The sequence below is a fragment of the Terrapene carolina genome, unplaced genomic scaffold (genome assembly GCF_002925995.2).
Source record: "Terrapene carolina triunguis isolate 2854851 unplaced genomic scaffold, T_m_triunguis-2.0 Scaffold66, whole genome shotgun sequence".
NCBI classification, from domain to species: Eukaryota; Metazoa; Chordata; order Testudines; family Emydidae; genus Terrapene; species Terrapene triunguis.
The window spans coordinates 37,002,802-37,018,345 of record NW_020664417.1 but is presented as its reverse complement, the minus strand read 5'-3'; the positions used below and the strand labels follow the sequence as shown (position 1 = coordinate 37,018,345).

The 15,544-nt window shown below is 43.2% G+C and overlaps 1 protein-coding gene across 2 annotated transcripts in view; it reads left to right on the top strand.

Moving 5' to 3' along the window:
- Positions 1-15,544, top strand: part of GLRA3 (glycine receptor alpha 3) — a 143,395-nt gene that overhangs the window by 101,231 nt on the left and 26,620 nt on the right. For both annotated transcript variants that reach the window (XM_024194100.2, XM_024194107.2), the window contains one exon: positions 10,895-11,032. In XM_024194100.2, the coding sequence (XP_024049868.1) occupies positions 10,895-11,032 (138 nt within the window). The remainder of the gene's footprint in view (positions 1-10,894; positions 11,033-15,544) is intronic.

Below are 15,544 nucleotides of genomic sequence, written 5' to 3'. Positions count from 1 at the left end.
GAACATGGAGATAGCAATGGAAGTAGCATGCTTAGTGTCCATAAAGAATGAGGATACTATGTACTTAGGTACTGCTCTAAAGCCCACTGAAGTCTATGGAAAGACTCCTATTGATTTGAGAGGGATTTGGATCTGGCTCTTACTGTACTTTGCAGATAATCCATACCAATAATATTCTCTCCAGAAGACAGTTGTTCAACTTTTCCACCCAGTCACAAATAAGATGGTGTCTTAGAAGCTATAAGAGAACTAGGACACGTAATTAGTCAAGAGTTGGGGGAGGAGATTTCCCTAGGGGAAGTGAGTTAAACTCAAAATTCATCCCTGCATCAGTTGCCATTTTTAAAAAAAAAAAGTGCAAGAAAGGGAGGATGGAGACCCAATGTATTTTTGGCCAGATATCAATGTGAGAGATAATGCCTGTGAGACAAGCATTAATGCCTATGCAATTTTACCCTTTCTGGAGAAGGTAAAACAAATATAATAGCATGGCTCCTGGACAAACTTTGCTGGCAGATATGACACTGAGCTTGAAGAGCAATGCAGAAGAAGTGGCTCATTGCAGTGCCACCATGTTTGGGAATTAGTTTCCTTGCAGATGCTCAGATGCCTAGGTTGTATCAACTTCCCTATCTGCATATTTGTGTATGTTCGGGAACTTCTCAAGATCCCTTCTAGAGCTAGGTAAAACTTGGTTTTCTCATCCCTCACACGTTCTTGAGATTTCAGAAATTTTCCTTTCCTGGCTTGGGATAAATATGAGACCACCCCACAATAGCTAATAGCCCAGTGGTTAGTGCATTCACCAGGGCACTATATAATTCAGATGATGATTTGAGCAAGGGCCCCCACTCTCCAGACCAGCAGTGTCCTAGTCACTGTTCTGTTGGCTATCCTGGGGTCAGGGTTTCACTCTGTGTGTATTTAAATAAAAAACTTCAAAACAAAACTCCAAAATTACAGTCACAATGAGGACAAATCATGGATACAAAAAGAGACCAGCCAAACTCACCCCACCCCAGACTCTTTGTTCTCAAAAGTAAAAGGTCAATTTGGTATCCTAGCCCCACCGCCATGCTGACCACCACTCCACCAAACTCATTTGGTTTTTTTTCTCTGCCATTGCCAGCAATCGAATGAGTGCACAAATAGTGTGGGCTAGAAGTTCAAGTGAGTTGTTCTAAAATCAGGCTGAACAGCAACTTTGAGACAGAGTATAAAACCTCTGCATTAACAACTGCCAGCTTCTCAAAGAAAATATGCTGCAAATGTCTGACCTTCCTTATCGAGAAAGATGCCAAATCCTATGGTGCGTGAAAACGTCCAAGAGCCAGTTCATAAGTCTGGCCGCACAACAGTGGGACTTGTAGCTTTGCAAGCATCAGCTCCCAGCTGTGGACAATAAAGGAGCAGAATAATAAAATGTGTTCCATTGTCTCCTCTGATCCAGAGCAGGCTTCCTGGCAGCAGCCTTTATCTGCGTTTCCCTTGAAAGTTACCTCGGACATACCAAGTACCATGAAATATCAGCCACTGTAAAGGGAACTCTTATTTCAAAGGTACAGCAATCACTCACTGAGACAATCTTCTGGACAATTCAGTAGTACTGCCAAATGGTATTCTGAAAAATATTCCTTAAGAACCCCTTGGCATAATGCTCTACTTAACTACCAGCCACCAGGCTGGAATGCTGTTGCCTGAATTTGCCAATAGTCAGAAGATACATCTTAATGCAAGTTGTATGCAAGGGGGAGCCTGCAGGGCTGTTGCAGGAAAAAAAATATGTTTTTTACTGGCGGCATCCCTTTTTCCCCTACCAGTTATCCCATTTCTTTACCTGTGACATTTCCCACGAATACTCGAAAAGAAGTGGCTATTTCCTATCTCACCACATGAACCCTATGAAAATTTAAAAAACAAAAACACCATCATCAAGAAATCATCAGAGAATACCATCCTCTACCCTTCTTTTAACTGGTATGTAGACTATGCATCTCTTCACTAGGTTACATTTATTGCCCCAGAGCATCTTAAAAAAACAACCCTGTCAATTTGACCTACCATTTTCTAGGGCTGGATAGACACATGCCATGTAAATACAAAGACATAACAGAAATGTTTTACTTATCACCACCCTTTCTGCCAACATCAGGGTCTATCTCTCCCATTTCATCACCTTAACCTGGCTGGAGGCAAACCTCTTCTCCCAGTTCAACTCAGCAACTGAATCACCACAGAAGATTAGGCCTAAAATATCTATAACCCCAGGGCTCATAATTTGCAACTCCTCTGGACGAGCAAAAGAGCACCTCAAAATCCTCACCCACAGAGCCTTGTTCTTCACTACTCCAGCTGCTAAATGTTTAAGATGTCAAAAAGTCCATACCTTTTGTACTGCCTGGAACCACTGTGACATCATCCATGGGTGAAAATAGTCATTGACAGAGTAAAAGTCATCTCCCCCTTAATCCATGCATTTAAGACCTGAAACCCCTGATATCACAGGCTGCCCACAATAAAGGACCCAAAGAAAAAGAATATAACAATGGACTCAAAGGACAATCTTGCCTTACCCCAGTATGTATCTGTATAGCCTCTATTCTTTACCCATTTACGAAAGGAATACATAGTGCATGAAATCTGTACAAAATCTGTAGCCAATTAAGAATCTGTGAGGGAATACCAGACTGAGACAGGACCAATCATAAGTAAAGCAGTTTCACTCGATCAAAAGCTTTGGCCTGATTCAAGGCCAAAACATAACCCTACCATTCTCACAGTCACCATGTTCACCCATTTTCAAATACTTCCCACAATTTACACAAGATCTGCCATTGTATGACTTTCGACTGCATTAGACTGACTGGATTGCAATAATTTCTCTGCTATTTTCCCCTCCCTCTTGGCTTGAATGGAAGTCAAAATTTTATAATCCATGTTCAAAAGAGGAATAGGCCTCAAATTCCAGATAGCTGAAGATCCCCCTTTTTTGGAAGAAAACAAACAAAGAAACAAACCAACCAACCCTTTCCTCAGCTTCTGACTCTGATGGTAACATAGATGGTAATACAACGATACCTCACACTAAAATAACAGAAACCAGTGATAATACCCTTCCCAGCCACAGTTCTCATACTGCTTAAGTATAAAACAGTAACCCTGTACCATCATAAGTGTCAGTCCCTTTGAATCAAAGAAGGTCACCTTCTTGTTAACTGGTTCATTATTCTCAACGAGAGGGCCTCCTGAGTCCCCAGATCCTGATCCCAACTCTAATGGTTCTTTCTCAAGTTAATCAAACTCTATAACCTTTGCCTTCTTTTCCCTCAATAAATGCATTTGTAACATCTTTTTCTGCTCTTCCTTGTCTGCAACAGCGCCTAATACAGAAAAACGATTATCTGTTGGAACAGATATTGCTGTGTGATTCAGATAGTGGTAGCCACCTTCACTCTCCTTGGATCCCCTCATTCCCAGTCTGATTTCAAGAAAAACTCTCCCATTTCTGAAGCACAGCACATCAAAATCTGCTCCCCAACAATAGAGTCTGCCATACATGTAGCCTGCCAATTCCTCCCAGGTGACTGGGCTCCTTAAAAAAAAAAAAAAAATTATGCATGTGGATGTTCCTTCCCCAGTTTCTCTTTTCCCCTCCCTGTCTCTGACTGCCTGCCCCACATTACCAGTGTTCATGTCCCCATCTGTGTCATCCTGACTCTTAATGGTTCCCACTCTCTCATTTCTTCCCAGTCCTGTATCAGTAAACAAGGCAAGTCCTTCCCCCAAAAGCAGAAAGGCCCTACCACTTCAAATGGGGCCTTCATTAATCTTTGCAGGGCTGCTTGGAATCCTCTGATGGTTGGCCCCGGGAAAGATACTTGTGAGACTGGGAATGATGTCTTCCCCTATTGTGCCAGGCCTCCGGGAACTACCACTTTTCCCACACATATTGCATCTAATGAAGTCCCTGCAGTCCTCAGTCTTGTGTGCATTAGAACCACAGCGTATGCACTTCCTCACACCACAGCCCACACTAAAATGCTCTGTAGAGCCACAGGTAAAACAAGTGTGTGGCTATCCAGGATAGCCCTATTCAGAACGTAAGTAAAATATATTGGAGAGATGTTTCACTGTATTATTTACCTGGAAAAGTTCAGTGATGCCTTTAAAATTCACCATTCCAAACCCTAAATCGATCAGAAGCTTTACCTGGAGGCTGTAACACTTTAGCATATTGTGAAACCCAGTGCAGAACATCTGCAAAATGTATATTTTCATTGCAGAAGTGTCACAGGCTTAATAGCAGGTTGGAATAAAGAAATATCTACTATGCCATCCCATTCCCTACACCTCTTCCTAATTCCAAACCATTCCCAGAAAAATTCCATTTCACTGTAGGACTAAAAACTGACATCAAAATTCTCTGTTACGTGGCAGGTGTATCACAGTTTTCAGTTGTGCCGTCAAGAATCCTAAAGATTTTAACAAGAGAGTCCCAACAACAAAATTCCAAGCAGCACATGTGTCTATTTCCCCTGTGTAGTACAACTGAATCACATATCTGTGCCAATGCATCCTAGGATAATGCTTCCATTGGGAGGAGTCTTACCCAGAAGATCAAGCCTGGTCAGCTGTGACTGCTGCATAGGACTTCTTCCTAGGTGACCTCTCAGAAGATCCAGGGCTGGAAATAGACACTTCAAGTCCTCCTTGTTTGTCACTATTTCTTCAATTGCTCGCTCATGACAGATCTTTGTGCCCCTGTATCAGCACTGGGGCGCCTCTTTGTTTTGAAGAAAAACAAAAGACGCCACTTTAGATTCTTAAAATATATATATATATTAAAATAGCAGTAGCAGTAGCAGACGGGCCATATGCCATTGTAGGCAACCTCACATTCCATCCCCTCCATAAACCTATCAAGCTTAGTCTTGAAACAAGTTAGGTTTTTTTGCCCAGACTGCTTCCCTTGGAAGGCTATTCCAGAACTTCAATCTTTTGATGGTTAGAAACCTTTGTCTAATTTCAAGCCCAAAGTTGTTGATGGCCAGTTTAAACACATTTGTTGTTGTGCCAATATGGGCCCTTAAATAACTCCTATTCATAGACAGTGCACGACTCCTGTATAGCAGGTAGTTCTGTGTACTTTTAAAATACATCTTTATTGAAATGAGCATACAAAGTGCATTATAGGGATTCCTGCTCTGTTGCCATATCTAGTGGGATTTCTAATTTTTTAAATTATTATTACAAACATTGGCTCCAGTCAGAAAACACATGCACATGAGTCACATTAATTATGTGTTTCAGAGTAGCAGCCGTGTTAGTCCACAAAAAGAACAAGAGTACTTGTGGCACCTTAGAGACTAACATCTCTGCCATGTACATTGGCCAAACTGGACAGTCTCTATGCAAAAGAATGGAAGAGGTGGAGTGGGGGCAGGGCCAGTATGTGTGTGTATATATATCTCCTCAATATATGTTCCATTCTATGCATCCGAAGAAGTGGGATGTAGCCCACGAAAGCTTATGCTCAAATAAATTTGTTAGTCTCTAAGGTGCCACAAGTACTCCTGTTCTTTTAATTATGTGATTAGTCTCATTAGATATCACTGGGTTGAGTTCACTCAGGTTCTTCAAGGTACTCAGATATGTAAATGTTTATAGAATTAGGGACTATGTTTATAAAATAGATCTCACACAGTAACTACAGTTGTTTCTAACTACATATCGGGTTTTATTTCATACACCACACCCAATACTATGGCGTCGGAGTTCTTAAACTGAGTGCTATTACACTACACTGTGACAATTTCTGACATTTTAATGGCAACTGCTAGGTCTATGATATAGTTATATCACAAATTAAAAAGAATAATCCCTCACTAATTAGCTCACATCCAGTACACACAGCCTAGTCACCATCATTGTGCTCTAGTTCCTTTGTCATTTCAGCAACTCTTTACAAAATGCACCAACACTCAAGAATATTTTTCGGGCAGTGGTATCATGGAAACTCAGCTATCCCCTACATTACTATTCCTTCTGCAAGGAATTCTGAGACAAAAAGGATTTAGGTGTTTTTAGCTCCCTAATATTCAAAATGCTGTTGGACAATCCTCTTTCTGGAGTTTGGATTTTTTCTTGTACAGTTGACTTACTCTTACAAATGGATTGCATATTTTCTGCTTCATCTCCACAAATAACACCAGATCCTCCTGTCACTATTCCTGCCTCCCCTTTCTCCAGGGGTGAAAGTAACTACATACACTTACCGGTACGGGGCCGCAGCCGGGGCCAGCTCCCGGAAGGGGAGGGGCCTCGGGCGGAAGGGGCAGGGCTGAGGGTAAGCATCCCCCAGCCAGCCCTCCCAGGCCGCCTGGCCCGCGCTGCCCTGGGCTGCAGTGGCGATTTAAAGGGCCAGAGCCCCGGGCAGTTGCTCCCTTTGCCCCGCCTACCGCCTATCGGTGGCTGAGGGGGCAAAAAGGGCAGGGACGTTAAAGCGCTGCAGGGTCCTTTGCCATGGCAGTGCTTTAACGTTGCTGTGCCCCCCCCCCCCCGTCAGTGGCCCTGCTGGTAGGGCCGCCAATGTGGGGGGGGGCAGCAACATTAAAGCGCTGCCGCTGCAAAGGACTGTCCTTAAAGCGCTGCCCCTTTTGCCTCCCCTGTCTGTGTCCCTGCCGGTAAAGACCCTACCAGCAGGGCTGCCGATGGGGGAGGCAAATGGGGCAGGGACATTAAAGCGGTGGGCTGCATACGGGCCGGTGCGGGTTCTTACCGGTACCCTGTACCGGTCCATACCGGCTCACTTTCACCCCTGCCTTTCTCTCAGGTTCAGAGCTACACTGGACTAGAAATAACTACCTAGCAAATGGGAATTTCTGAAGGAAAGAAAAGAAAAGAAAAGAAAACAGAAAAGTCCAGTTTATTTAGGTCACAGTTCAGGACACCTGCACCTGTATGCCCCCTCTATGGTTTACCAAGGGTACCCTTTCTAAGGCTTCTGGCACCCCAGTGATCACCTATCTTGAATGGAGATACATGTCTCTCTCTCCCTCCTGACCAGGGTATGTCCAGATTGGACAGTTCCAGGCTGCACTGTAAATTCCCCAGCAAGTCAGACTGCCTGAGCAGCCTGCTTTGCTTTTCTCCTCAGAGGCTATAAATAGAATAATTGTTCACAGTTATAAGTTGCCAGCTTTTCCTAAGCAAGCACATTCACTCTTAAGGTGAAAATATTACAGAGAAAACATTAAAAACAATAAAAACCTACTTGCATGTTAATAAGCTTACCAGAGATCATTCCAGTTGCAACAAGGACTCTGGTAGGAGTCAGTCCTTCAAACCCCACCAAGGGTTTTTTCTGTGGTCACAAGTTAAAAGCTATTAGCTCAGAATTGTCACACCCATGATTCTCTGAGTCACTCCTTTATACAGTTTGGGCCTCTGATCTTTTCCTCACATAACAAGTGGGCAGCAGACAAAAATCCCCTCCTGATGGCAAAGTTTCAAAAGGCTGAGATCTTGAATAACCAGGGGGATACATTTGCATTTTAATACAGTGAACTCATAAGATACTTAAACTTAATTCAGTAAGGTTTTCCAGTATATTGCAGGAAATTCCCATATCTGTCACAATTTATTTTTGATTTTAGCAAATAGGAAATATGCTGTCAACAACACAAGGGCATCTGCCAAACTGTACACTGCTCACTGGCCAAAATTCAAAACTGATTTTAACCTTAACTCAGAGGACCAAATTTAGAGGCAATGAGTAAAAAGGGTATAAGTTACACAGTAGTAAAGGATCTAGTCTAGATAAGAGGTAGGAAGACTGTGTATATTCCATCATTTTAGATTCCTTTACATGAATTTAGATTCACCTCTGCATTTGGCCTTTTGCACTTTGATATATAATTTATCTTATAAATATAATGCTATAAAACTATATTTGTAATATTGGAAAAAGCCAAAGCTACATTATTTGTATATTTAAACAGAAAAACTATGGTTAAAAATATTATATCAAAACTTAAAATATTAACAATTTATGCTAAACATACTGTATAATATAAAAATAGGTGGCCAAGGTAGATAGTAATTAAAAACATGCATTATAAATGAATTTGATTTAGTGAAATACATTTTGACACAGCAGTTGTTTCTTGTCAGTTCAATGACTTTTCCTCTGGGGATATTTCTCCTAGCTATAATGTACGTGCTTCAAATGATAATCTGTTTATACACAGAGATGTTTTTTGTCTGAATGCATGCAAAGTTTTATAGGAGCTACAGTTTTGAGGTTTCATAGTTTCGAGCCATCAATGGTGGATTTTAAAGCTGGTTATGTTACAGAATGTCATGTGTGGTAAACAAGACAGAAAAATAAGAGTTTAATCACAAATGTAATGTAGAAATAAAATGAACTCTATGACACGAGGTCTAATCTTAACTATGGGTAGGTAATGCGTCTACTTCAAATAAAATTGTGGTCTCTTCTTCAACACGCTCCTCGAACCCCTCAAAGATAACAGTTAATCAAATAATTGTGACATGGAGTGTTTGTGGAGAATTTGTATACAATGCTGCCCAAGGGAAACATAAGGAACAGTTGTGGGCACGGAAGTGTTGAGAATTATGCCAAACTGTGTTAAAAGGAGTTAACTGATGTGATGTATGAACACAGTCTGGTTAGAGTACACAAGAAGTGGTTTGTCTCAGACATTTCTTTCAGCTGCTAACTCAGACTTTCAGTATATTATGTTTAAGTATGTATAGCTAAACATTCCTCAGACAAGTAGTAATTAGGTCACTGAATGGTGAAGGAGACAAAGCCCATGGATTTTCTCACACATCAGGAAGTAATTACAAAAATTTCCTTGACTGAGGCTCAGAAGATTTCAATGTTTGGGAGAGAAGGGTTACCTGGAAGAAAATTTTGAACATGTATTGTAAGACTAAAAGAGCTTTCCAGTTCTCCGTGGTTGATGTGAACAGTCTGTTGTCTTTCTTGCATCTGATTAAGTCAACATACTAAAAAGGCTAAGACACTTTTAAAAGTAGAGATGGGCTGAAGCCACATAATTCAGATGCAAGTAGGTGTTCAAAGTCCATTATGTCCCTGGTGGTTCAGTCCATCATAATGAAAGGAGCCACTTGTGAAATTTGGATCTGGGTTCCAATTTCCATTTTCCTATTGTTCAAGGCGGTTTGGTTTTGGGAAAGGCTACTCTCCAACACTAATTTTGGGTGGGAAGGAGGGAGTTAGCATGCAGAGTTCAAAACCATGAGAACTCCATCAGCTCCTTAGAAGGAAATTTAGAGAACAATTCAGTATTGTGCAGGGGAGGTATGTTGGAGGGTTCAGTTCTCTGGATGGAAATCCCAGCTGGAATTCTAGCAGTATCAGAGGTGCCGACTCTGTGGGTGCTCTGGGGCTGGGGCACCCACAGGGAAAAATTAGTGGGCGCTCAGCACCCACTGGCAGCCAAGCTCCCCTTACCCCCCCCCCACCCCGAGTGCGTCACATCCCCGCTCCTCCGCCTACCTCCCAGCGCTTCCCCCCGCCTCTGCCAAACAGCTGTTTGGAGGTGTGCTGGGAGGGAGGAGGAGGAGTGGGAACGTGGCGCGCTCAGGGGAGGAGGTGGGGAAGAGGCGGGGCAGGGATTTGGAGAAGAGATTGGAATATGGGCAGGGAGGGGGCAGAGACTTTGGGGAAGGGATTGGAATGGGGGCGGGGCAGGGCCACATGGAAGAGGTGGAGAGGGGCAGGGCCAGGTCGAGCACCCAGGGGAAAGCAAGGAAGCCGGCGCCTATGAGCAGTATTCCTTCTAGCTGGAGCAGTAACTACTGCCCTCACAGAGGGTGTCACATGCTGATAGATTCATATCCAGCCAGTTCTGGAACAAGGGGGTGGAGGGGAGGGAGAAATGAAAGGAACAGGTCCCCACACATACTTTGCACCTCCCCACTTACCTTCAGAAACTTAACACCTGCAGTGCACAGAGAGAGTAGGGGCTGTTTACCCCCATGGGATTCCAGGCAGCTACTAGGCATGGTTTGTGTGTAGCTCCTTGTGCTCTCTCTCAACTTGGCCACCTGCTGACCAATCAGCCAGAATCTGGCCCTGGGTTAATACTTCCACTGTCTGGCCATGACACGGATTGTTATACCACTGATTCTGTGTAAACAGCTACTTGGACTGACTTATACAGTAATCTTCCTAAAGCTATAATTATGATACACATGGTGTTTTTTTGTTTGTTTTTTAACATAGAGCTGTGGGGATAGGAAGGCAGGCATGTAGGAACATTATCACAGTCTGATAGTGATTTGGTAGTTAATCACAATAGTTTTTCTTCTGGTCTTGCACCTGCTTCAAAGAAAAAAATATCTTTTCAAGCCAACTATGGCCTTAGTCCTAGAAAGAGAACTGCTGGACTGTACCTGTATATTTTCACTTGATTGGGGCCTAAATTGTTTCAGAGCCACTTAGATCCAGAAAAAATAAAAGAGGGTATAAGGCACTATTTCAAAACCACACTACAACTTCACAAGATTTAAATCAATGGGCCTGTACTCTCCATAATAAACAGAGAGTGAGGTTTTCAAAAGCACCCAACAGAGTTAGGCATCCAACTTCCTTAGGCATTTTGAAAATCTCCCTCTCAATCTATTTGGCCATATGTTTTTAGGAGGATCCACATAAATAACTGTCAGCCTAGATCTGCATGACCGAGATGAGTGCTGATCCCCTTTGGCTGACTCATATAGTGGAACCTGCTATTTTTCTCATCTCATATAATTTGTGTAGGACATTGGTATTTGGTGCATCACACGTATTTTAAAAACTTTGCAGTAGATTTATGGGTTGTTGTTCTGTTTGTTTTTCTAGTTGGATATACAATGAACGATCTCATTTTTGAATGGCAAGAAAAGGGAGCTGTACAGGTAGCAGAAGGGCTCACTCTGCCACAGTTTCTGTTGAAAGAAGAGAAAGATTTATGTTATTGCACCAAACATTACAATACAGGTAGGAGAGTTTCTTAGTCCATTACAACTGGAAAGACAGCTGCTGCTATTTTCTGTTGTTTTAAATACATCATTTAATTCATCTGAAGGTTATAACACTACAAAACACACACAGAATACCATGCCCTTAAAGCAACAACATAATGAAACAAAACAGTTGCCTGATGGTTGAAAAGATTTCTAAATTTTCTTATAAAAGTTTATTTAGGAAAGATAGACACCTGAAATACATTAGTTATGCAGAGATGGGTCAGCCAGTATGTCAGCCAGGCTTCATTGTTCTGCAAGTGACTATGAGGGCAGAGTAAATAAAGTGCTTTTAGTAAATAAAGTATTATTGTTCTTGTTATTACTAATGGGGAAACTGGAAAAAAAGATAATCTGCTGAGGCCCAAATGTGGGATTCAATCGCCGACAAAGACTTCAAGTCTTTGAGGTCCACGCTAAAATTATTCATGCAGGAAAAACTATTGTGGGATTCAATTCCTTTAGTGCGGGTGGGGAGGGAGCCCTAACTTCTTTATTTGTGATGGAAATAATTTTCAACAATTAATGTGAGAGAACACCCAATTTGTGTGGGATGTAGTTAATTTTGGGAGATGAATCACGTCCTTTCAAATTATGGACTTCTGAGAAGTATGGCGCAAAATTAGGGTTAATATTTTGGGTCACCTAAATATGTTGACTGTTACTTAATGGTTCCTTGGAGGAAGGGGTGTAGTGGGGGCAGGCCTGGGGCGGGGGTCAAGCACACACACACACACCCCGGGTAGAGAGGAAGTTGATGCCTATCCATTCTAGACTGAGGAGCAGCCCATAGGCAACTGTGGGGAGACTGCATTACATCAGGAAGCATACTGTTCCCCAGCACAAGCAGAAACCGGGCAGCACAAAGATAACTTAAAAAGTCACCTTTGTGTCCACTCCCCCCAGGCTGTGCCTTCGGGACACACCTCTCAGGAGGTCCAGCTCATGGTCTAGCCTGGAAGCTTTACTTTGTTTTCCAGTCTTCACCATGGGGTTAATTCCATAAGACTGGAAGATTTTTTGTTTTTTGGAGGATGGGGGAGGTTGTTTTAGTCCTTACATCTTTGTCTTCCCTTTTCTACAGTGGGTATCACTGTTGTGTGGGCAATAATAGTCGCTGGCAAGAGAATGTAATAACCCGAGAGTTTCATTTCGATCCATTATGTTATGCTAATATGTGATCACTTATGTGCAGTTTGCACTTGAGGACTCATTGTTTATCTAATGCACTCAATGTGAATCTGTGCACTGATACTCCATCACAAACATATTATCAGGAAATCGTTTTTGAAAACTAAAACCTCTCACTCAAGCATACATCAGAGTAGATTAAAAGGGTTATTAAAAAAAGATGCTTCACAACTGCAGATATCATTTGTTAACTGCCCAGCTATCATTTCAATCTAGATGTAGTTACAACACAAGATATGAAGCTCTTTTCTGCGGCCTGGTCTACACTAAAAAGTTAGGTCGAAGGAAGCCACCCTAAGTCGACCTGTTAATGTATGTGTCTACACTAACGGGTCCTTTGTGCCGACCTAAGTCGCTTCTAATGTCGACTTCTGTAATCCATTTCTGCGAGAGGCATAGTGAGAATTCGATTTTCATGGATCGACTGCGAGGTAGTGCAGACGCAGTGTTGTGTAATTCAACTTAATTGGGCTCCAGGTGCTGTTCCATAATGCTCATCTGTGACCGCTCTGGAGATCATTCTCAACTCTGCTGCACTGCAGTCAGGTACACAGGAAACAGCACTTCCCCTGCTAAAGCCCTGGGAATTTTTGATTTCCCATTTCCTGTTTGATCAGCATTGAGAGCATGCCAGCTTGAGCACAGCTGATCATGGAGACTACATTCCCCAAATGTGCTCCAGCCTGGTCTGCACAAGAGCTGGTGGATCTTATCACTGTGTGGGGAGAAGAGTCTGTGCAGGCAGAGCTCCGATCCAGCAGAAGAAACGCTGACATCTATGCAAAGATTGCTTGTGGAATGGGGTAGAAGGGCTACACGAGGGACACACAGCAGTGCCGTGTGAAAATAAAAGAACTTCGCCAAGCATACCAGAAGGCAAGGGAGGTAAATGTGATTCTCGGGGGTGACCCTACCAGCACCCCCACAAGCAACGTGGACACCTCACAAGTGTGTGAGTCTAAGGACAACAAGGAGGATGATATGGTGTATGAGGAGGAGGAGGAGGAAGAGAATGGGAGACAGGTGAGTGGTGGATCCATTCTCCCCGAGAACCAGGAAATATTTTTACCCTGGAGCCCTGTGGGTCACAGGACATCACAGTGGCCGACCATGATGCCAAGGAAGGCACCTCTGGTGAATATACAGTTACAATCAAAGTCCAGTTAAACTTTAGTGGGCACATACATTCGGTGGTATTGCATGTTTACTGTGAAGAAAAAGTGAGGTACTGTGGTTCTCTGCTTACAAGAGGCCGCTCCAGAAAAGACTGTTTATGTGAACTTGGATAGTCCGGGAATCCTCCATGGATAGCTCTAGGAAACTTTCATGGAGGTACTCTGCAATCCTTTGCAGAAGGTTTCTGGGCAGGGCAGTCTTACTTCTTCCACCAGTGAGGACACTTTCCCACGCAACTCCTGAATAAATTCTGCTGGCATCATTGCAGTACACAGCATAGCAGGATAAGGACCAGGTCTATACCCAGACACTTGCAGCATCTCCTTCATTTCCGCCTCTGTTACCCTCAGGAGACTGATATCATATAGGGTTGCCTAGGGGAAACAGGGGAAGTTCTCATTAAAAGTGCTCTTACAAGAAAAAAAAAGGGGGGGAGCATATAGACCCACCCCACCCCCAGACATTCCGGATCGCCAAACCACACAGCCGCTAATGTGCCTTTACTGTGCTCAGCATGGGTCGGCAAGTAGTTTAAAGTGGCTGATAAGGGACTGTGGCCCCTCATGAGAGATTCTGCAATTTGGGAGTGAAAACGTTCCCCCCCAAACTCCATTTGTAAACAGTTTCTCATGGTGCTATGGAGAAGGGCCATTGTTTGACTAGCTACCTCTGCTCCTGACATGAGCCTGCCATAAACTTCATTAAAAGTGTGGTCAACCATGACCAGGGTTGGGGCTACTCAGCATGGCTGGAACAGCAAAACGGCACAGTGAACGGTTACAGATTCTGATTATGTTATGGCTTACACCTAGTGTAATAAGGGTTTTTTTAATTTTATTTATGTACAATGGCTCCTTTATTTTTTCCCATGACTGACAGCTGGAAATGTGTCCTTCGGCATGTCATCAACATCTGAAAGCAGACTTTTGCTGATTAGAAGGAGGAGATAGAGGATGCGGGAGTACATATTCAGCATGATAATGAATGCCTCCGGGACAGCTGACACACAGCTGAGAGCATGGACGATTTCACTGTCCAAGAAGTTAGACATGGACATGGAGAACAGGAAAGCTTCCAATTAGCAAGAGCGTGTGGCACAGGATGAGATGCTCTGTTTATGAGGGACCAAGCAGACATGTTGAGGCATCTGGTTGAACTGCAGGAACAGAAGGAGGGTAGAGTCCCTTTGCTGGCTGGTGGACAGCCAGCCAGCATCACCTGGTGCAGAATCACCCTCCCCAAAGTGTTCCCTGAGGCATGGGTGAAGAGTCCATTATCCCTTTCACTTAACTCAGGGGGAAGGTACAAGGAACAGAAGGCGCCCACTCGCAGACCTTTGATGGTCTGGAATGCGGTATTATGTTACACAGATGAAAATGTTTCTCCTATTCCAACTTTACAACCCCTTTTCCCCAAGGTTACCTTTTTTTCTGTTCTCCCTCTTTACTTTGTTTGTTAAATAAAGTAAATGGATTCGAGAAATAAATGTTCTTTATTGAGTAGAAGCAGTGGGCTTGGGCAGGGGGTTGGCTTTACAGGGACAGTGATACAAGCCAGGTCAAGGTTTGGAAAAGCACAATGCAGACAAGCAGCTCACATTACTTTGACTCATTATTGAAACGGCTTTTCAAAGCCTTGTGGATACACAGCACCCCTTGCTGTGCTCTTCTTATCGCTCACGTGTCTGGCTGCTCAAAAATGGCTGCCATGCGATCTGGCTCAACTTCCCACCCCTGTGGAAAATTCCCCCCTTTTTTTCCCCACAGATATTATGGAACACACAGCAGGCAGCTATAACCATGAGGATGTTCTTTTCACTAAGGTCCAACCTTGTTTTAAACTTCTCCTTTAAACAACCAAAGGCACATTCAATCACCATTCTGCACTTGCTGAGCCTATAGTTGAACCATTCCTTATTGCTGTCAGACAGCCGGTGTATGGCTTCATGAGCCATGGTAGCAAGGGGTAAGCTGGGTCCCCCAGGATAACTATTGGCATCTCAACATCGTCAATGTTCATTTTGTGGTCTGTAAAGAAAGTCCCAGATTGCAGCTTTTTGAACAGACCAGAGTTCCTAAAGATGTGCGCATCATGAACCTTTCCCGACCATCCTACGTTG